This window comes from Enhydra lutris, unplaced genomic scaffold (genome assembly GCF_002288905.1).
Source record: "Enhydra lutris kenyoni isolate GAN:26980312 unplaced genomic scaffold, ASM228890v2 scaffoldscaffold97, whole genome shotgun sequence".
NCBI lineage: Eukaryota > Metazoa > Chordata > Mammalia > Carnivora > Mustelidae > Enhydra > Enhydra lutris.
In genome coordinates, this window is record NW_019154181.1 from 995,396 (window position 1) to 1,018,632 (window position 23,237).

General features: G+C 53.2%; 1 protein-coding gene across 2 annotated transcripts in view; it reads right to left on the reverse strand.

Moving 5' to 3' along the window:
- LOC111139247 (phosphatidylethanolamine N-methyltransferase) overlaps positions 1 to 14,313 on the reverse strand; it is an 83,607-nt gene extending 69,294 nt beyond the window's left edge. Inside the window, exons 1-2 of one of the 2 annotated variants that reach the window (XM_022491464.1) lie at positions 14,276 to 14,313; positions 2,254 to 2,361 (exon numbers count right to left, since the gene is read on the reverse strand). In XM_022491464.1, the coding sequence (XP_022347172.1) occupies positions 2,254 to 2,346 (93 nt within the window). In that variant the 5' untranslated portion in view covers positions 2,347 to 2,361; positions 14,276 to 14,313. Of the gene's footprint in view, positions 1 to 2,253; positions 2,362 to 13,575; positions 13,725 to 14,275 lie in introns of those variants that run through there. The other variant, XM_022491465.1, reaches the window with a different exon arrangement.
- Positions 14,314 to 23,237: the final 8,924 nt, after the last annotated feature.

The following is a 23,237-nucleotide window of genomic DNA, read 5'->3' on the forward strand; positions in this document are numbered from 1 at the left end:
GTACACCGTTGGAAGAGCCTACAGGAAATAAAGGAAGGGGCTTGTACATGAATAAGTGTCCCCAGGACCCGCCGCGCACTCAGTAAATTGAGCCCTCAGCACTGGGGACCAGCCAGGCCCGCAGGGCATGGACAGTGAACCAGGGAGAGCACTGCACACTCCCAACACAAGCCAGCCCTCCTAGCACGGATTAACAGCCTCTCTGAGACCCTACACCCACTTCCTGTGGCTGCTGTAGCCCATTTCCACAGACTAGGTGGTTTAGAACAACGGAATTTATGCTCTCCCAGTTCTGAAGGCCGGAAGTCCAAAATCAGTGTCTCTAGGCCAGATCAAGGTGCCAGCAGGGCTGCGCTTCCACCCCTCCCCCCACCCCCAGGCTCCAGGGGAGGATCCATCCCTCATTGCCTCTTCCAGCTCCCAGTGGCCGTGGCCGTGGCCGCAGCCTTCCTTGGCTGGTGGCCGCATCATCTCCGTCTTCAAAGCCAGTGTCTTCTCATCTCCCTCTGCCTCCCTCTTATACGGACACATGGGGCTGTGCTGAGGGCCCACCCCAATAATCCAGGACAATCTCCCCATCCTGAGATCCCTGACACCTGCAAAGCTCCCCTTTTTGCCATATAAGGTAACAGTCACAAGTTCCAAGGACAAGACATGGACATACATCTTTGAGGGCCATTTTCCAGCTGTTTTACCCACTGTGATCTTGTGTGGCAGGAGGAAGGCTGGGGGGTGGGGAGCAGGGCTGGGGGAGAAAGAATGATGAGCAGAAGAGACGCAGGCCCTCTGGGAGCCCAGCCCTTGCTGGGAGGCCCCTGTCAGGTCAGGGTCAGCTCATACATGGTGGGGTGTGATAGTAGTTGGGGTTCCTCTATGGACTGAAGCAGTAGTCCCAGGAGGCCTCAAGAATGGTTTTACATGGGGCGCCTGGGTGTCTTAGTGGGTTAAAGCCTCTGCCTTCGGCTCAGGTCATGATCCCAGGGTCCTGGGATGGAGCCCCGCATCGCATCGGGCTCTCTGCTCAGCAGGGAGCCTGCTTCCTCCTCTCTCTCTGCCTACTTGTGATCTCTGTCTGTCAAATAAAAAAAAAAAATCTTAAAAAAAAAAAAAAAAAAAAGAATGGTTTTACAAAGTGAAGCGAGCCGAACCTCTGACCCTTAGAGCCCCTCCCTCCCCTCAGGTCCCCTCCAGCCGGGGGCCTGCACCAGCCATCTCAGGGTGGGTCCCGCGCACTCAGGACAGAAGGGACAGCATATTCCGAATGTGGCCTCTGTGAAGTGAGCAGTCCTGCCCCACCCCCACTCCCACCCACCACCCATCTCCCCAGATAGAGAAAAGACTCTAACTCAGCAACCAGGTGACAAACGTGTCATGTTCCGCCCCTGGGACCAAGTGGTCACCTGAAATGAAAACAGTCTGGAACAGTGTGTTGCTAACCGGGAAGCTGGCCTTACTCCTCAGGCTACCCTCAAGGGCGATCACAGGACGTCCGTGGCTTTGCATCAGCAAACCCAGGCATGGGCACAGGACAGGAGCCTCGGGAAGCGGCCCTGGGGCACCACCACCACCCCCTTCCATCCCTGCAGAAACCCCAAGAGCTTCCCAGCAGGGAGGAGGCATCGCAGAGACACACGGTAGCAGGAGGGCCTGTCCGCCATTCCCACACCTTCCTCAGAGCACTCGGGGGCCCCCTTCCCACACAGCCTGCCCCCCCACAGTTCTGGGTCCTGAGCATCCCCGTACCCACAGACGAGCTGGGTGCTGCTCTGTCTCCTTCTGTGTTCATTTCTTGCTCGCTCGTTCTTGCTCCCCAGCACACACACTCCAGTGCCATGCAAACCCATTTCGCCAGGAGCCTCATTCAGGAAAAACAAATCAAGTTTCTCGAGCACATCAGAGAGGGTGAGGGTTCCCAAGAAAGCCACCTGACTGCGCAGTGCGGCAGCGAAGGGAGGGAGCCCCTAAGCCAAGGCCATCTCCAGCAGCCTCTAGAAGACTGAGATCGTCGGGCGCATGTGGGCAGCCTCATCACAGGACAGCCCGCTGGCCCAGCCCAGCAGCAGCCTGGGGACTGTCACTGCCCGCATGTCGTGGGATCCTGCCCTGGCCAGCATCCCCTAACTGGGCTCTGACCTCACTGGGGAAACAGAAAGGACGGTTCCGCCCTGGCCAGAGACCGATGGAGAGAGAGAAGAGCCGTCCGTCTGTCCATGCACACAGCCAGCCCACACAGGGCCGGGCTAGGGCACTTACCACATTCCAGAAGAGCGGATTGAAAGTGATGGTGAGGATGGCAGCCACGAAGCAGGGATCCAAGGGGTCCACGTAGCCCAACAGCCAGGTCATAACGTAGAGGTCTGCCTGCAGGGACAGAGCAGCGTCAGCGGGAGACCCGCCCAGTCCCCCGACGGCCCCTGCACGCCGGACAGGAAGTGCAAAGCCCCCAGAACTCAGAAACATAGTTACCCTCTGGGAACACGCCGGGAGGCTCGGGCACAAGCAAGTCCGGCAAAGGTTACTACAGTGTAATCATAAAACTGAAGATAAAAAGCCAAAACCCAATCAGCCGCATCGTGCCCTGTCAGAGGGTGGCCTGGGCAAGTGGCAGAGGAGCGGTGTGCGGGGATGGCTCGGCAGCCAACACACTGATGGGGAAGGGACCCCACCGGGACCAAGGTCTGGATCACCACCTGCTGTGACTGGGGCCACACCTGCAGAGGGCTTTGGAGGCCCCAGAGCAAACCCCAGGGGCTGTCGTTCGTGGGAAGACACGCTCAACCTCCCTAGTAATCAGGTAAATGCGAACTAAGACAGCAGCCCTGTCCCTCCTCCAGGGCAACCTGAACGAGGGCCAGGCTTGAGTGCTGGGGAAGGGGTAAAGCAAAAGGCGTGCTCCCCCTTGTCAGCAAGGTCACTCCCAAGTGCCTGTTCCAGAGGAACTCACGTCGAGTGTGCAAAGTGCGTGTGCTTGCAGTGAAAAAAGACAAGCGTTGTAGTCGTCCACCTATGAAGGACGGCCACACAGAATGGGCCCATTCCTAAAGCAGCAAAGCTACTGAATTCAAACAAACTAGCCGTTATGTGTCAAGTTGTGATATTCTTTTAAAAATGTCCAATGAAGAGCAAGTTGCAGACTTCCCACAGCATATACACATATATACATTTTTAGAAAATAACACATAACCACATTGTACTAAACGTTCTTTCTGGGTATGTCTTTTAAAAAAGGCCCTGGAGAGTGACACACCAGATTCATGCTACTAGCTGCATCAACGGCTAGAGTTTCCCGCCCTCCATCATCCACACTTAGGGATGGAGCACTCCCTGTGGCAGGACTGTCCCCCGTACCCTTGGCCGCCACCCCCTCAGGGCCAGTGGCACCAAAAATGTCTCCATACATGGCCCCAATGTCCCCCAGGGGCAGCACTGAGACACCCTGCCTGGTAGAGACGGTGGGAAGACTCTGGAAAGTCACTGAGCACGGAAGATGTGGCCAGGCGTGTCCTTGGCACATGTGGGCCTCCTGTCCCAGTCAGAGGCAATCTTCATCTCTGAGGGGCCAAGGGCAGAGCTGAGAATGAATGAGCCAACAAAGGCACACTGCTAAGGGAACATGGGGATGAAATGGCTGAGGGACGGAGTGGCCACAACTGCCCAAGCACATTATTAATAAGCAAATGACAAAGGGGGAACCACTCAGCAAACAGGGAAGGGTGACAATGGAAGCACAGTCTTGCCCCAAGCTGACCGCAGTATCTGGCACCCTGTGGATGGTGCCAACACCCAGCAGGCAGGCAACCCCACACCCTGCCCTCCAGCCTCCTTCTCTTCTAGTCCCAGGTCAGACGCCCCCTGGAGGCCCCCAGCTTGTCAGGCAGAACAGTGGAGGCACGGCGGCTCTTGGCGCCGTAAAGGGAAACTCCAAGTTGCCCTGGAGAACACACCAGAAGAGGCAAAGCCACTGGTGAAGGACCAAACAACTCGAACAGGCCTCGGAACAGGCTGTCCTCCCCTGGCGTTGAGACTGGCACACCTCAGCCCCAAAGCCCCTAAAGCCTGGGACTGAACCAAAGGATGTTCTATCTTCTGTTTGAAAGGAAATATTTGTTAAGCACCCGATTGCAAGGCCCACTGAGAGGCTGCGATGGGGCTGACTGGTGGAACAGGAGCCCCAGGAGGCATGGAAGGAGAGCTGACCTGCGGAGCCACCAGGCTGCTGCTCTGGTCCTGCTTGGCCACTTTCAGAGCAGTGCCTGCCTCACTGCCTCCGCTCCCCGGTCCCCATATCAACCCTCAACACCCAGCTTACCTGTCACTGACCCTTCCCCCTTCTCATCGAGGAGTCCAATCTGTGCCTTGACCCCATTGTTCCCACTGCCCTCAGGATGGGGCACCCTCGCCCCAGCCAGCCTCCCATGCCTCATTTCCTGCCACACTCTGGACCCCGGGCCTCCTCACCTGCACTGGGCTGGCTCACCCATTCCAGGATTCACTGACAGGTGATGAATTCACCTGCACCCACCTTACCTGCAATCCTTCTTGCCCCAACCCATCGTTCACACCAAACATCATGCTCTAGACCCTTTTACGGTGGGTCCGCATGTGTCTGAAATACTCTATCCCTCTGACACTTCCAGACAAACTCCTATTCACCCCTCAAGACCCAGCAGGAGCATCTCCTCTACCTTCACCCATGGCACTCTCTTCTGTGTCCTTAGTGCACACGGTATTGTGATTATTTGGTTATCTGTCCCTATCTCATACTCATCCCTCCGGGTGAGGGGCCATGTTTTCCTCCAACTTTGTGTCTTCCACCCGGCACAAAGAGTAAATGTTTGCTGAGTGAACGGTGGCCCTTGTTGCATCATCAGTAAAAAGCAGAGGCTAAAGGTACGAAGGGCCCTCCAGCTCAGCTGCCCAGGCTCCTAGGACTCTGATCCCCTCCTTTCTGGCTTCAAACTGGAGGCAGGAAATTGCCCAAGCAGCCGCCGTGGAGATTCTGCAGGTGGGCGGCCAACAGCGGCCAGCAGATCCCTCCGTTTCTGAGGCGACAGATTCACCAGCTGCCCAAGCACTGTGCTTCATCAATATTTTTATGGCACCTTTTAGGCTGAGAAATCAAGTAGTGTTCACAAGTGTTGGCGGGAGGCGGGATTGCCAGACCCAGCATGGGATAAGGCTTTCTAAGGTTCTTAGAAACCCCAGGGCTGGGGTCTCTTCAAGGCAGGTCACTCTCTAGGGTGTACAGCTAGGTGGAAAGAGTGCGGGTAGAGCACCAGGGGGGTTATCAGCAGTCCTGAAGCCCTGCCGCCTCCCCCGAATTCTACTACCCATCATCCCCTCCAGATCCTACTTGCAGCCTTCAGCTACGCCGTAAGCCGGGCACCTGCACCACCCGTCCACCAGAAGCTGCACACAGAAGGCCCTCTAAGACCCAGGCTTGCCCTCTGAATCATCACATAGCGGAGCATAGGGCCAGCACACCTGGAACGTGAAATATCCCCCCAATCCCCCACCATGAGCCTCCCACCGACTTTATCCTCCCACGGTCATCAGCGGCCTCGTTTTACCAATAGGCAGAGTTATCTGCAGGCCTGATTCTCCAGGCCCCCCTCCGTGCCCACATCCCTTGCTCGGGATCCCCAGTGACCAAGATGGAGGAAAGACGGTGAAGTGTGAGGTCCAGAGAAGGGACCCATCCAGCTGGAGAGAGGGTGCAGGTGATGGCCAGAGGGTCACAGCTAGAAACCTGGGGATGCCAGCAGGAGAGAACCAGACCAGTGCTTCAGAGCAGGCCCACGAAGGCGCAGGCAAGTGGATGGTGGCTGCCTGGGAAACAAGGTGGGGCACCGGCCAGGAGCCGCACAGGGCATTTTCGGGGGTGATGGAAGTATTTGCCATCTCAGCGGGGGCCTGGCCAGCCAGGACCTTGCCCGTTAGACCTTCCAACTGGACACAAAGGTCTATGCATTTCACTATGTGTAAATGACACCTCCCCAGAGAGGAAAGTTTGCAAGGGCCTCCTCGCTGGGAACCGTGAACTGTGTCTCCTATCTCCCCACTGGCCGTTGGGGGAAACCGTAGCCTCTGGAAATGCCGAAGGCTTTTCTAAGGATTCAACTCAATGTCATTCTGAGTAAGCCACCAGGGAGGTGACACCCTGGGGGGAGTCTGAGGACTACGACCCGCCGCTGCAAGAAACTTTCCAGTGCAGATAACAAGATCAAAGAGGCTTTATTTAAGGCTCGCGTACCTCATCTTGGCAAGCACTGTGGCTATTCCTACTTTGCAGATAAGAAAGCCAAAGGCTCAAAGAAGCCCCCAGATCACAGGCTAGAGTGGGCAGAGCCAGGCCTCGGCCAGACCCGCCCTTCCAAATTCCAGACCAAAACTGAGGCTTTCTGTCAGGACTTAGAAATGCTGCAGCCACTACAGCCGATGGGGCCAGGAAAACCCTCAAATACTCCCAAAGAGATGGGGCAAATGAGCAGGTCAAATTTGCTGCTTTTGCCTTCGGTGGGAGCTGAGGGGAAGGGAAACTGAGGCACTTACAGGTTAGCAAGCTAACAACACCAGCCAAAGCTGGCAGCCAAGGGATATCCAGCAGAGTCTCCCAATTAGGACTGAACTGGTTAAAACTGGAACCTCAGACCCCTCACCAGGTCCCAGTGCCCTCAGGTCAACCTGTCTTGGTGGGAGGAAAGCATCCAGTTACCCGGGTCACCTTGAGTGCGTGCGATCTGCGTTGCCTGGAGAAGGGCCTGCTTGGCAGGAAAGAATGACTAATGTCCACCGGGGTATTCCTCCAGAGGCCTGAATGTCCTTTCCTGATTGCTGTCACCTCCCAGAACTCACCTGAAAGGGCGGACCTCCCTCCCGAAAGCGGCTCAGCCGAAAAGAACAAAAAATGCCCAATCCCAGGTCCCTCGGTCACCCCTGCACACCAGTGGGCTGCCTTGACCTAAGGGGAGGGTTCTCCCCCCTCCCCTCCCCCAACCGTATTAAAGCAGCAAAAGCCCTGGCTTTCTCTCCCGGGTCATTCTAAGAATGGAATCCCGCTCCAAAGTCACAGATGGCAGAGCTCTGTATTTGAAAAGAGGACAGGCGCTACCTACCGAAACCGGGAATAATTCCACTTGGGCCACCGACGAATGGGCTCGGCTACTGACACCCTACGGGTGGTTGAGGAAGCGGCTCATAGCAACTTCACTTTACTGCGGGTTTGGAGGACACTTTAGGGGGACGATCTGCCGCGGGTCAACAGCACCCAGGGTAACATTGTGACATCCAAACAAACAGTAGGAGCCCAGAGAGTCAAAGTCACATCGATCGTAAGTGGGATCCACACAGCACATACGGCAAAGGGCAGGAGGAATGGGATGAGCGAGGGAGCCAGAGGGGCTGGGGTCCTCCAGCCCGGCTCTCCACCACTGCCAAGTATGTCTTCAGGACCACAGCCTCTTCTGCCTTTCCCAGGGGACTCCCAAATCGCCCCCGGCATTCTCTACGGAGTGGGTAACTTTTGGTTAGAGCTCTGTGTCTGACACAAGACACAGACACAAGAACGATCATGCCAGAGTCTCAGAGTTTTACTAAGGCGGGCCCCCAACCTCGTCTGTTCTACTCTGCATGGGGTGGGGTGGGGGACCATGTGGTTCAGAAGAAGGTCTCCAGGCAGCTCACAGTGTGAGCTGGGGTCAGATCACTCCCACCTTCCGAGAGGGACCACAGGTAGGCTTTCTGTGACCAGTCGCAGCCTAGGGTTTCCCCTGGATGACATGGGGGTGATAAGACTGCAGCCCTCCAGCCCCCAGGTGACATTCTGGATGGAGGGCAGACCGGGCATGAAAGTACACGGTGCCGAGGGTGCTCCCAGGGCTGAGGCTATTCTGTGCTCTCCCTCTGTTTGCTAAATAGCGCAGACGGACACCTCACCTCTTTCTGGAGGGGCCCTCTGGGGATACACACATTCTACGGAAAAGGTGGAGAGAGGACACTGATCCAAGGACTGTAGGCTCCACGCTGGAATCAGAGGGCATGCGAGCTTTGGAAACCATCTCAAGACAGGAGGTTTGTTGGAATGTCATAACACCATGGTAGTCAGCCACAGCCGATTTCCGGGAAAAACGTTGCTTTGAGGCGTTCCTACATCCCACGGTAAGAAGAAACAGCCAGCAGCTGCTCTAATTCCCCAAATCCATAACTCCTTCTAGAAAAGGCGAAGACGTTCATTCACCCATCAATCAACTGCACCAGATGCAAAAAAGGCTCTGGCAGCTCATGTGCAACCTGGTCAGCGGGGCCAAAGCGAGTCCCTTTCCTGGGAGTGGCACTCACGGGCAGGTCCTGTGCTTTTCATCAAGGCCCTCATCTCCTCCACCTTGGGTCCCCCCCCCCCACTTCATGATCATGAGCTGCGGACCCCTTTTCTTTCTACACTCACCCTCGAGGGCTCAGGACACACCCCACTAGGGTGATGCTACAGAGTACTTTTATCGAATACATGTTGTATATTAAAAGCAGTAACAATAAGCCAGCTGACCTCCCCTGGGAAGTTACTGGACACCAAGCCCCGGCTTTAATGAAGGACAGAGCACAGCCCCGAACCACGGCACACCCCAGTCTAGTGCAGCTTGATGAACCCTGTGTTTGCTTGGGCAAGTCACATGCACTCCGAAGGCTTTGAATGAGAGTGGCACATTGAGATCAGCAAGGAAAGCGTTTAGCACAGTGAGGGGCACCTAGCAAGGCTGGATAAATGTTAGCGTTATTAAGGCCATGCAACAACACCATGGGGCATGCCCATCTTCCAGATTAAAAAACTGAAGCTGTCACATGAAGAAAAACCCGACAGAACTAAAAGATGAAACAGACAAATCTACGACAGCAGCTGGGGGCCTCCACCCTCCTCTCTTAGAAGTAACAGAGTAGGTCTGCGGAAAATCAGTAAGGACGGGGATGACCCGAACATCACCACCAACCACTTGGCCTGACTGACGTTTATAGAACATTCCACAATAACAGCAAGTGACACATTCTTCTCAGGCACACATAACACCCATGGAGACAGACCACAGTCCGGACCACAAAACAAATCAGTCTATCTTTCTTTCTTTCTTTCTTTCTTTCTTCTTTCTTTCTTAAGTAGCCTCCACACCCAGTGTGGAGCCCGGTGGGGGCCTGAACTCAGAACCCTGAGACCAAGACCTGAGCTGAGATCTAGAGACAGATGTTCAACCAACTGAGCCACCCAGGCACCCCAAACTAATCTTATTCTTCCCCGCCGCCCCCACCCCCACCTGTCTCTCTGCCTACATGTGATCTCTCTCTGTCAAATAAATAAAATCTTTTTTTAAAAAGATTTTATTTATTCATTTGACAGACAGTGAGCACAAGTAGGCACAGAGGCAGGCAGAGAGAGAGGAAGGGAAGCAGGCTACCCGCTGAGCAGAGAGCCCGACACGGGGCTCAATCCCAGGACCCTGGGATCGTGACCTGAGCCGAAGGCAGAGGTTTTAACCCACTGAGCCACCGAGGTGCCCCATAAATAAAATCTTAAAAAAAATAAAAAGAAAGAAAGAAATTGGGGAAAGAAAAGTAAAATAAACCCAAAGCAAGCAGAAGGAAAAAATAAAAGCAAAAATCAATCAACCAAAAACAGAAAAACAGAGAGGGGAGAAAAATCAAATCCGAAACATGTTCTTTGGGAAAAACATAAAAAAGATAAACCTCTAGTCACACCAACCAAGGGAATAAGAAGACACAAACTGGCAATACTGAGAATGAAACGGGGGCCTCACCACTGACCTCACAAGCATTACAGGGGTAATAAAAGAGCTTACGGACCACAAGCCAGCAACTCAGATCAGATGGTCCAATCATGGAAAGACATAAGCTAACAAAATTCATTCAACATATAGTCCTATATCTATTTTTTAAAAAATGAATTCACAGTTAAAACTCTTCCAAAACAGAAAGCCCCAGGCCCTGAAGATTTCACTAGATGAACTCTACCAACTTTTAAGGAAGAAATGACACCAATTCCACACAATCTCTCCCAGAATGCATAACAGGAGAGACCACTTCATAATTCATAAGAAGAGGCCAGCATTGCTTTAACACCAAAACCAGACAGAGACACGACAAGAAAACTACAAACCCTATCCATGAGCTGAGCCATCCAAATCCTTAACAACAACAAAACCAAAGCAAATCTAGCAATATAGACGAAGGATAACACCTCAGGACCCTGCATGGCCCCAGGAATGCAAGGCTGGTTTGATCATCAAAGCATTGATGTAATTCATCACATTAACAGCCAAATAAGGAAAAGCCACGTGATCATCTCAATGGGAGCAGAAGAAACTGAGTTTCTAGGAGGTTCATTGACTTGCCCAAGGTTATAATGAGGGCCTGAGGAAAGCCCTTGCCCTGCTGTCTTGACTCTGACCCAAAACACTGATGACAAAAATTAGGTCCTTGAGAACTTTACAAAATCAGTCATCCAATCAAACGGACTGATAGTTATTCTAATAAAGTAACAGCATCCAAAGATTCTTCTAAACAAGCTGTATAGCAGGCAAACATCTTCCCCCCAAAGGCAGTCAAGATCTCCCACGTCTGTCCCTGGATTTTACCTCCCATGGTTTATCAGGCTCTCGCAGCACAAATGGAAACTGCACAGCTCAACAGGCCTGTCCGCCATCGTGGCCTTGAAGCTTCCTGAACACAAGGGCTTTACCTTCTGAACACCACCTTTGACAATTTGTAAGATTCCTCTACACCCTTAGCGCATTCTGGGCTTCCTCATAAGCCCCATTTACTATCCCTGATTTACAGATCAAGAAACTGAAGGGCACCTCTTGACACGTACACTAAGTGAAACCAGCCATCTATCTGCTCGTGACAACAGGTGAGTCCATACAGAAAAGGGCATGACAGGGGCCCACGTGACTATGCCTGGCCAGACTGGGTTCTCCAAGGAGCCAGGACCCCTGGGCCCCACTGGAGCCATCTTCTGAGTCCTGGAGGCATCCCTGCCCGTGGACAGCAAACTGGAAGTCCCTGCTGCCATCCTTTACAAGCCAACTTGCTTCATGCCGCTGGCAGGCCAAGCAGCAAGGCTCTGGAATCCCATGGCAGGGAGGGCAAAGGGCTACGAAGGACCACTGCCAGCAAGGCCACAGTAGATACACTCCTCATCCCAAAGGGTGATTTTTTTTTTTTTTTTTTTTAGTTAAAAACAAAACCAAAATTCCGTATCAGCTGGAACAGGTGCAGCAAGTAGCTGGTTAAGGGCATTGTACCCAAGGGCTATACTGTTCAGAATATACTCTTGAAAGGAACGCTGGGGCACCGGTGGTAATTGGTTGAGCTTCAACTCTTGACTTCAGCTCAGGTCATGGTCTCAGGGTCATGGCATCAAGCCCCATGTGGGGCTCTGCACTCAGCGGGGAGTCTGCTGGGGATTCTCTCTCCCTCTACTCCCACCCCGCCCCCACCTCGCTCCTATGCTCTCTCTCTGTAATAAATAAATAAATCTTAAAAAAAAAAAAGTAATGTCACCAATTTTTTTTCACTTTTTAAAATGTGGCTACTAGAGAAGTTTACATGATAAATGGGACACATTGCATTCTTATCGATGGTGCTAGACGAGCAGGCTGACATCCTGCCGCTCAGATGCCTGTGGAGGAAAAGAAACCTTGATGCTCACTTGGGCCAGCGACTGACTGGCATCTTTTAAAGATCTTTTAAAAGTAGAGACTGTGATTGAAGGAGGAGGAGAATGACCACAGACAAATACATAATAATAATGTTGTGGTGTTGTTGTTGTTGTTGTTGTTGTTAAGAAAAAAATCCTTTGGAAACAGGAAGCTTAACTGTCCCAACTAACGCAGCAGTGGGAAAAAAACAAATTTTAGTCAGCTAGGGTCACCCTGACCTAGTCCCAGAAGCACTCCCAGTTCTCTCCAACCCCACAGCCCCATCACACTCTGGAGTAAGGGAGAGAGCAGAAAAGCCTGTCCCACGCAAACCCAGTTAACCTTCCCCTCTCCATGGCTGATTCTCACTCCTGCTGCTAGGTCTAGAACATGGCCCTTGCTCGGTCGACCCTGCAGCACCCTAACACTCCACTGGGCCTGTGCTGGGCCCACTGCCCCCTCACACTGTGGCCTCTGGCTCAAGGACATCCCACCTCAAGTTAATGGTGACCTACCCTTCCCCACGGAGTCATTCATCCAGGAAGCATCCACCCCCTAAGCCAGGGAATGCCTAGGGTCCCCCTGGCATTCCAAGTGCTCTTTTCCTCCAAGATTTGCTCTGGCAGAAAACACCCAAAGTCCCACCACTGACCATGTGGGCCCAGAGATTCTCTAATGGCCATTTGTGGTTTAAGATTCTAAGGATTCCATGAGATATCATCATCCTCCTGGGGGCGCTATTCTTCCTCTCTCCTGCTTCCCACTTACCAATGTCAACTCACCCTGCACTCTCTCAGGGTCAGACGCTTGCCTTCTCTTTGTTCCTTGGACAAACACCCCCGCCTTTAAGGCCTTTGCCCTGCTGCCCCTGCTGACCAGAGCTTATCACCAGGTCTCAGACCACAGGTCACCTCCTCACAGATACAGGGATTTCCGTCCCACCTTTCCACCAGCTACTCTCTGAAACACTGACCAGTTATAATCCCTTCGGAGAATGTTCCATGCTCCCAGGCTGGTCTCAAAGACTGGCTGTCACCAGTGAATGAATAAAGGGGAGAAACGCTCTAGATTAAAGAAAGGCTGCTCCAGGCAGCGACGGAGCTCCCAGGCTCCACGAAGAGCGGCTGACTGATGACGAAGGTGGAAAGGTGCGAAAAAGGAAGCTCTGATAGAAGGCAGAATGCAGGAAAGGAAGAGCTATTGGAAAGGGGAGCCTGGGCCTGGGGAGAGACACCAGGAAAAAGACAAATCCTCTGGCCTATGAGTCTGCCAAACGTCCGCCGCCCAGGGCAGCCGGGCTCTCCAGCCGGCAGGGTCCGTGTCATCGTGGCGCAAGGCTTCGACGTCGTCCACTCTTTCCACCCATCCACCCGGTAAGGAGGTGATATTCTGCCGCCAACTCTGGCCAGGGGGCGGGCGCAAACCTTTCTCTGGCCTCCTCCGCAGACCTGGCCTCAAGCCGGGTAGGGGGACGGAACTGCGGCTGGGGCCCCCCAGTTCCCACGCACCCACATGCGCCACCACGGACACTCCCAAACACACCTGCTCGGCCTCCTTCACAGGCCTCCACGCCCAGTTCCAGCCCCACACCCTCCCACTCAGACAAAACACACACAACTCTGACCACACAATCCCAGAGTCGCGCGCACACACGCACACTAAGGAACTCTTTCCCTGACACACACAATCCCTCTGTTACACGCGCACACACACGCGCCACGCCCTCCAACACGCAGCCCCGCCCTCGCCCCGCCCCCACCGCCGTTGCCTGGCAACAGGAGCCCCGCCCACTGGGCGTCGGCTGCCTCGGTAGAAGACCCACCCGGCCGCGCGAGCCCTCCCTGCTTCCCCGGCCGCGCGGCCCGGTCGGTACCTGCCTAAAGTCGACATTGCCGAGGCCTCCGCAGCAGTCGGGCCCCGCCACAGAGCTGCTCATCGGCTCTGCCTCCGGCCGCCACGTCCCCCCAGCCCGGCCACCTCTAGGGGGCCTCCGCCGGGGCCTTGCGGCCGCCTACTCACCCCCCAAAGCTGCCCTGTCGTACCGGGAAGCTGTGCCGCCCGGGGCGCTTTCCCTGTGACCCCAGTTTCTCTCGGCCTTCTGGGAAACGTAGTTCCCCGTCCCCGCGAGGCGCCACTGTCCTGGAGCTCGCGACGGCATCTCGAGGAGCCGAGAGCTACTAGCCCCAGGGTCGTACGCCGCGGTGACCGCCAGTTCCGAGGGGGCTCTCCCCTAAACCCTTCGGTCCCCGGCTCCCGGATCCGGCCCGCCAACTGACCTGGCCTCCCTGTCCTTGGCTGGCGACGGGGCTCGGAGCTGGCGGCTGCGGGTCCTAGGTCTAAGCTTCCTGCGCAGCCCCCTGCGGACTTGGACTTTGGCCCAGGCTCGGGGTCCCCCGCCCCACTCTGAGATTTGCTTTTGGCCAGAGGCGGTGCAGGCCGATCACACCCTGTAGCCTCCTGCAGAGGCTACTCCTCGGGACCCTGGGCCCCCGCCCCCACGGCCTCCCTATTCTTTGGCTCGGGCAGAGACACCTCCTCCGCTCCTTTGTTCATTCATTCTCTGGTTCACTCACCGGATACTTGCTGAACTCGAGTGTGTGCTGCGGGTACAGTAGGGAACAATACAGGTCCCTGCCCTCACTGTCTCCTAACAAAAGAGACAAAACATGAATAAAGGATTATAACCTGGAGCAGTACTGTGATGGAAAGAAACTGGGGGCCAGGTCAGATGATGGTAAGGCAAAGCACCTTAGGATCCCCTTGCGGAAGGCAAGATTGGAGAGAAGGTGCAAGACCTGGGAAGTGTAGGAAGATTTGGAAGAGAGACCAGCGGTGCAAAGGCCAGGAGACAGGGCAGAATTAGGCGTCCTTACGGAATCCAGAAACAGCTGATCATCTGTGGAGTAGCAGTGGAGGAAGAAGAGTGGGAGGGAAGGAGTTTAGGAAAGCAGGTGGGATTTTAGATGGTCAGGTCCAAGAGAGACCCTCTTGCAGCTAGGTGTTAATTTAAATGGGAAAACAGACTCAGAGTCCCAGATTTGCGCAGTCTCTCAGCCAGCCCAGGATGGACTTTTGCAAGGCCGGCAGCTTCCTCATTCAGGTGCCCTCCTTCTCGCTTCTCTCAAGCTTAGCCCTGAGCACCTACATCCTCCAGCATTTGCTGAGCAGCCGCCATGTGCTTGTCCCTGCTCTGACCCCTTTACAGATAGCCCAACCTTTACAACATCCTTAGGGTGGGGCAGCCCACCAACAAGACAGGGAGGACAGGAAGGATTCGGGCTTTGGAGCCTGCCCTAGGTCTCTGGCTAGGGTCAAATTTCAGTCTCCTCAAAAGTGAAAGGGAAGAGGCGCCTGGGTGACTCAGTTGGTTAAGCATCTGCCTTCAGCTCAGGCCCTGATCCCAGGGTCCTGGGATCAAGCCCCGCATGGATCTCCCTGCTCAGCAGGGAGTCTGCTTCTCCCTCTCCCTCTGCCTGCTGCTCCCCCTGCGTGTGCGCTCTCTCTCTCTCTGACAAATAAATAAATCTTTAAAAACAAACCAAAAAAAGTAAAAGGGAAATACACATCGGTAAAACTCAGTACACATCTGATCCACGTGAAGTAATGACCATTGGGCACAACAGGGTTGAGTGCACACAACAGGGTTGAGTGCACAGTAGGGGCTAAAAAGCTGGTTTGCCTACAGACCACTGTCGCTAGAGTCAGGAGTGCTCCCCCTCTCGGGGTGTCCAGGCAAGGCCTGCCAGACCCAGAGTCAATTCTGGGGAGCCCATCAAGGCAGAGTGCTCTGAAGGGCATTCCCCACGACCCCCACCCCATGTCTGCCTTCCCCAAGCCCCAGTTTTCTCCTGACCTTCCTGGCCACTCGTATTGTTTTTTTAAGCCAGAAAAATGAATTTGTGCATGTATTTGGTGTATCTGGGAACAAAGAAAGGTAAACGTCAGAGGTCACACCAGAGCTGATTCAACTAGAGGAATCCACTTCTCCACCCGGAATCCGCCCCCTGCCCCTTTCTGTGAAAACACCCAGACCTGGAGAACGCAGACTGCAGCTTCCAATGTGATGGGAGTGGTTCAGATCAAAAGCCTCCTGCCCAAGATAATTTGGGAAGACTCCCAGGTCTGAGAGCTTTTAGGATTGTCGAGGCCAACCTCTCCCACTGGAATATTACTTTTTCAGCATCCCTAGCAAGTAGCAAAGTCACTTCTGTTTACATACCTCAAGTGATAGGAGGCTCACCACTTCTTGAGGTAGCCTGTCCAGTCTTTGACACAGTGTTTCATTCATGAAACAGACCCAAAGCCACCCTTCCTAAGTTTTAACAAATACAGCTCCTTTCTAACCTCGGAGTTATCTCTCCTTTCCCCTTGATTATTCTTCAGATAATGGGAAGCCATTATCACAGACTATCTCCCAGGTAGCTCCAGGGCAAACATTTCCCGCTGCCGTCTCTGGCCAGGAATTTGACACTTGCTCTGAGGGGATCAAAACTAAAAGCCATTTCTTCATTGCCTTCCCCTCCCTCTCTCCTAGCCTCCACTGGCATTGGATCTGGCTGCCTGGCCCCCAGGAATTACTAAAGTGGGCTTTTATGACGAAAATTAGCATCTGCTTATCAGGTGGCTTTGGGTAAAACCTAAACCTTTCCCTACTCTGAATCCATTTACTGTTCATAAAATAGGTTTAACGATATCTCTTGAGCAAGGCTGAAATAAGGATTAGAGTTAGCAATATGCACAAACGTGCCCAGCACACAGTAGGTTTTCAATAAATGTTTGTCTCCCTCTCTTGTATGTAATTGAGACTCAGCAGCTGCGGTCACACTCATAACATTCATGGGCAAGCTGGCGTCTAAGGCCAGCCCAGCTCAGGGGTGCACTGAGTTCCCAGGAAGAGATAGGATAAGAATCCAGCATGAGCAGACAGCTTGTGGGGGTGGGGGGGTGATGGCAGGTGGTGCACAAGGAGCATGTTATCAGTAGTTTTTTAAAACCAGGGGTTAATGACGGGTTTGCAGCCATAAAGCCCTGCACGTCCCTCCTATATTCAGGCCCCACTGCCCCCACTGCCCCCACTTGGCCCAAGGAGGGTCCAGGAACAGGAGAGAAGCAAGTTCAGCAGGAGGCCGGGAGGAAGCTGGGGCAGGACAGGGCTGTGGATAATGAGTAAACCCTCCCTTCCTCCCCAGAGTCAGGAAGGATCCCAGCGCCCCCACAACCTCCTATGGCTGGGAAGAGAGATTCCCCGACCCCTCCGTGGTGCACAGAGCAGCTAACCCCTGCCTTCTCGCTGGCCTCTTTGCTGCTCCAGGAACACCCCAGGCACACCCTCACCTCAGGGCCTTTGTACAGACGATGAGCATTCTACCCTGGAATGCTCTTCCCTCCAAAGTCCTCCCAATTCCCTCCCTCCCTCCCCTCCTTCCGGTCCAGTATCACCTTTCTGTACTGTGGAAAACATCAACCGCCCCCTACACTCTGCATCCCCTACCCCACTTCTTCATGCCCTGTAGGTCAGTCCCCCTGGGGTAGAATGTGAGCTTGAAGATGGAACTTTTTCATGCCTTTATACACAACGCTCTCTCTGTGGCACCTGGATCATGCCTGGCATGAAGCAGGCTCTCACTAAGTAATGAATGAGTGAATGAATGAATTGTTCTACCACTCCTAACTTTTGGGGTAACCATGAGCAAACCACTTCTCTGGGCCTCAGTGACCCTGACTATGGAAAGGGGAGGGTGACAGGATCAGTGAGTAGGAAATCAAAGCAACCCGTGAGTTATGAAGTCCCCACCCCACCACTCTCTAGCTGTGGGTCTGGGGCAAGTGACTTACCCTCTGTGTCTCTCAGCAGAAGAGAAAATTCTACCCAGAGAAACAAACCGCTAAGCTTTTTGAGCTCTTGCAAAGCTGTCAGCTCAGCTCTCGGCACCGTTTCCCCAAGCCCCCAAACTGCCCTGTGGGGTGGACGGTGTTATTCTGGCTTTCCTGGTAAGGGAACTGACTTCTGTGGAAGGGACTGGCCCATGGTCGGACTGCTGAGTAAGTGATGTGTTTCAGACCGGCCAGCCCAAAGCCACACACGGCCTTTTCCCACTATGCAATCCTGCTTCCCTGGGATGGAGGAAATAACATAAAAAACTCAGCACGCAGGGGCGCCTGGGTGGCTCAGTGGGTTAAGGCCTCTGCCTTCAGCTCAGGTCATGGTCCCAGGGTCCTGGGATTAAGCCCCGCATTGGGCTCTCTGCTCGGCGGGGAGCCTGCTTCCTCCTCTCTCTCTCTCTGCCTGCCTCTCTGCCTGCTTGTGATCTCTGTCAGATAAATAAATAAAATCTGAAAGGAAAAAAAAAAAAAACCAGCACGCAGCCCAGGGCAGGCTCAGCAGTTTTTCAAATATTCAGTGTTCAAAACACATCATGCTTCTGCTCCATTCTCTGCTTCTTTTCATCACATCCATCATTCAAGGTCCAGATAAGCTTCATCTTTTCTAAGAAGTCTGCCTACTCCTCTAAGGACTAAGGCAAAGCACTCTTCCTCACCATGCCCCCCGCCCCGGCCCCGAGGTCCTGTATGGCCCAGGTACAGCCCACCATTCCAGCTCTTGCTCTCTGTACTCCTGCCACGCTGACCTCTTATCAGTTGCTTCCAGCCACAGGGCCTTTGCACCTCTTGTTCCCTGTCAGACATACTCTTCCCTTCTCTTCTTGGAGAGCAAGGACATTTCCTGCTTTGGCCACCATTGCAGCTCTGGCACCTGGCACACACCCAGCACCTGTATCAGTCACTCATCGAATTTACCAAAGGAATTGATGAGTGAAGGAAGGCCAAGACTGAATTTTAGCCCTGGGAAGTTATTCCTCAACAATGGAAACAAAGTAACAATATTTTCAGACCAAAAAAGGCTGAGAGAATTCATCACCAGCAGGTAAGAGGAAAATGAGCCCAGTCAGAAGCCCAGGAACACAGGAAGGAATGAAGGGTATTAGATGAGTATTAGATGTTCATAAGAATAAAAATATCTCATGGGTTAGAATGTTTATCTTGGGAACTGAGGGAAAAGGTAGGAAAAACCCTGTAGGGCCACAGATTTGAACAACATGATGAACCAACTTTCTACCACGTTCTCCTCGGAACTGTCCTCCTAGCAGATACAGAACATACATTCTTTTCAAGGTCATAGACAACATTTACCAAAATGTTGATGGGGCTATATGATGGGGCATAAAGCAAATCTCAAAAGATTTCAAGGGATTGAGATCCCATAGTTTATCCTCCCAAACACTGGGATTAAGCTAGCAAACAAGAAGATGACTACAACATCTCCCCATGTTTGGAAAGGAGAGAATACATTTGTTTTTGAAACCTCAGAGATGAGGGGCACCCAGCAGCCTCAGTCAGTGGAGCAGGTGACTCTTGATCTCCCGGTCATAAATTCGAGCCCCACGTGTGATGTAGAGATTGTTTACGGATAAGATCTTAAAAAGTAATAACAAATAAACCCCAGAGATGAGATCCCGTGGGCTCCACATGGACCAGTAAGGGCAGCAGATAGTATGAGCACTACACCTGGCTAGACTAGGTCAGGTGACCAATCCCGGTCAAGCCACAGTGGCCGGGGAGTGGCGAGTGTCCGGACTCCAGGAGAAGATGGCATTTCCCATTGACATGGGGTGGGGGTGGGGGGGAGGCAGAGCCTTGAGCCCACTGAGCGTTACAGACCCTAACGGGGCAGGGCGGCCAGCAGAGCAGGACCAAGCAGTCCCTGCCCCAGACGCTCAAAGGGGACCAGAGCATCAGCAGCTCTTTACCTTACCGTGAAAACTGCACAGCAGGGCTATGCCCAGGAAGGAGGCAGGAAAGCAAGGGCCAGAAGCAATCAGAACTAAGGACTAGGGCGCCTGGGTGGCTCAGTCTGTTTAGCATCTGCCTTGGGCTCTGGTCATGATCCTGGGGTCCTGGGATCGAGCCCTGAGTCATGGGGCTCCCTGCTCTGCAGGGTGTCTGCTTCTCCCTCTGCCTCTCCCCCGTCCCCCCGCTTGTGTAGCTCTCTCTCTCATACACACAAATAAATAAATAAATCTTAAAAAACAAAACAAAACAAAAAAAACAAAAAAACCCTTCCTAAAGGTTTGTCCCTCTGCACGACATGCAACGACACCGAGGGACCTAGAAAGCATTGTGCTAAGTGAACGGAGTCAAAGGCAAGTGCCATAGGATTTCCCTCCTATGGGGAATCTAAAAGGCAAAACAAATGAACAAACCAACAAAAAGGAAAACAGAACAGATCCATAAGGACAGAGAACAAACTGATGGTTGTCAGAGGGGAGGAGGAGGGGGAGGGGTGATGAGTCAAAAGGGGTCGGGGGAGAGGGACGACCAAACTTCCAGCTCGTGAGTGAGGAAGTCACGGGGATGAAAGGAACAGCACAAGGCATACAGTCAATGTTGTTGTCGTAGTGCTGTGGGGTGACTGACCATAACTACACTTGGGGTGAGCAAGGCGTCATGTACACGCTTGTCCAATCGGCGTGTTGTACCCCCCAAAACTAATGTAACACTGTGTCTCAGCTATGTGTCAGCAAAAACATAAATCCGTAAAGGTTCGTGACTCCACGAATAAAGGTGGAATTTCCATTTCCTTGACTCGCCAGCCTAGAGTATGATTACTCCAAACAGTTAACATTAATAGTTGAATAATTATGCTTTATTTAATTTGGTTTCCTCCCCACCCCCCATTATTGTGATGTTGGACATTTTCCCGTGTGCTTTCCTTTCTGACTGGAATAGTGTTTTATTTGCCCTATTTTCCAATGCACTTCCTGTGCCTTCTTTCAAAGACTCGTGAGCCCGACTCAGCCATCTCTTGAAATTACTTAATGAAATGAATCAGGCTGCTGTCAATTTTATGGGTTTAAAAAACGTTTTTGACCTGCAAAATTTTCCAACCCATCCAAAACGCGCAAGAATGGACCGTAAACCCATATATCCTCCATTTAGGTTTGCTGATGACCGTCTCCCAGTGTTGGCTTTATCTGTTTATATGTAATGATTCTTTTAAGATTTTACTTATCTATTTGAGAGAGACCAAGAGGGCAAGAGAGCAGGAGCCGGGAGAGGAGGAGGGAGCCCAACGCGGGGCTCGATCCCAGGACCCCAGGATCATAATCTGAGCCTAAGGCAGGCAAGCGCTTAACTGACTGAGCCATCCAGGTGTCCTGTAATTTTTTTTTTTTTTTAATCTACCTTTTGAAAGTAAGTTGCCGACTCTTTGCCCCTAAATACTTTGGGGGATATTTCCTAAGAACTATGACGCTTTCCTCCAAAACCTCGAACAATGACCTAAAGCAGGAAGTTTCTTGTTGCTACAGGAGCGTGTCTAACATATAAGGCACATGCGAATCTCACCGATTACCCTGAGACCATCCTTCATGCTGTGTTTTGCATGAGGTCCAGGCTCCGGGGTCCATCACTCACCTCCTACAGCTGACTTCGATGCAGAAAGTCCCTTACTCTGACTCTGTCTTTCACAGCACTGACATTTGGGGAGAGCCCCGAGGATTGTGCAGACGGGCCCTTCGGGTAGGTTTTGTCACCCAGGACTCCCCAGAGGCTGTGCCTCGAGGGGTCAGAGCATCACCATAGTGCTGCGGTGACCTCCGACCTCCAGAGTGAGCTTTGATCACCGGGAGCATTAGATCTCTCCTCGGACGGGTGTGCGGGGTCTGTGTCCTGGCTTCTGAGTTATGGGTCTGTCACTGGCCGCTGGTGTGTTGTTCCTGCTTTCATAAATCCTGGTCTTTTATAGCCCAGCTCGTGGCAGGCAGTGGGGGCAGCTCAGGCACAGCCAGCTTCAGCAGGGCCCAGGGGGACAGTCATCCCAGCCTGTCACCAGGGGGCCCTGCTGCCCGGTCCTTGCGTCCTTGAGTCCTGGCATCCAAGCTGTGTTTACAGAGGACCCCAGGGCCACCTCTGGTCTAGCCTCCACCCCTCCTTGGGCCTCCCATCATGGGTAGAGCAGACTTCTCTGTGCCATTGACTTTGGGCCTGTGTAACTTGCTTTGGTTGATGGGATGAGAACAGGCGTAACCTAAACAGAGGCCTCAAATGAGCTCGTGTGGTTTGCTTTGACTTCTCCTGCTCTCGTGACCTCCTGCAAGAAGCACATATCCTCGGTGATGGCCGCCCCTTTAGCCTGGGCCCCAGAACCAACACATGTGGGGGAGACCTGAACTCAATTTGGCCCAGCTGACCCCAGACTGTAGCAGAGCCCCCAGCCAAGTTCAAACTAGACAAACCAACCCACCCTCACCCTCAGACCCGTACACGAGCATAAACACCTGCTATGAGCCCTGGAGTCTGGGGCCGTTTGTTATGCAGCAATACTAGAGCGAGAGCTGACTGATACGCTCTGGGTTCGAGGACCAGCCTGGGCAGGTCCTAGAAGCATCTGCAGGCCTTTGCTTCCTCATCAGTATAATGCTATCATACCGTACTGATCTTATAAGCTTGTTGTGAGGCTCAAAGGTGATCATGCTCTCAGAACAGCGCCCAGGGCACAGAAAGTATTTAGTCCCATGTTGGTTATATCACACTGTCCACCACTGTGGCTAGTGTTACCATAAGCAGTGACCCTCTGGATCTAGTAAGGACCCCAACCACCTCACCCTCAAGGACTAGACAGTTGGAGGTTAATGAACAGAAAGGAGAGTCAGCCCCAGGTGAAGGGGAGTGGCCCCCAGGACCACTCTGCCCTGGTCCCTGAGTTGCCCCCTCCCTGACCTGGACTCCCCCAGGTGAGCCCTTGAACAAGCTGCTTGGGGACCAGACGGCTAAGTGCCTGCTAGTGAGGGCCGGCCAGGTCAAAGTGACCCACAGGCCATGGAAAACTCAGAGCCAGCCTATTGCCCCCGCTTCAGTCCAGGCCTTCAATAACCAGCACTTTTAAATGATAGGCCAGCTACAGAGCCCAGGCCCTCATGGGAGCGTGGGTGTTAGTGTCTGGGTCTGCGTTTCCAGGCCATGGGTGAGCTGTTCCCAAACTCAGAGGTTTGCCTGGGACCTGACCTCACAGCGACACCCCTCTCCTGGGCCGGACCCTTCTGAGGTCCCATCCCAGCTCTGCCACTTACCCACAAATTCATCCTGGGCAAATGTCCCGACCTCCTCAAGCCCCCAGTTCCTCATGGGCTTGTCATGGGGTCAAAGGCAATAGGCCCTTTGACCAGCCCTCTGTGGGCGGCCTCTGCAGACCTACGGGAAACTCAGTCATTCAGAAAGAGGAAGAGATGAACACAGAGGGGCTGGGGAGGTGCAGGCTGGTGGCCATGACAGTGAAGACATGGGGAGGGTTCCCAACGCCTAGCAGCTTGCAGGTGGCACCATGGGACCCAGGGGCACAGATTTCTTCTCCTCCTGGCCGCTTCATGTTTTCATGTTTTGTTTTGTTAATCAGTACACTTTAGAGTACTTTCTTGGAAAAGTGAGCACAGAGTACAGAGAGATCCCACATACTTAAAAAAAAAATTGGGGGGTAGG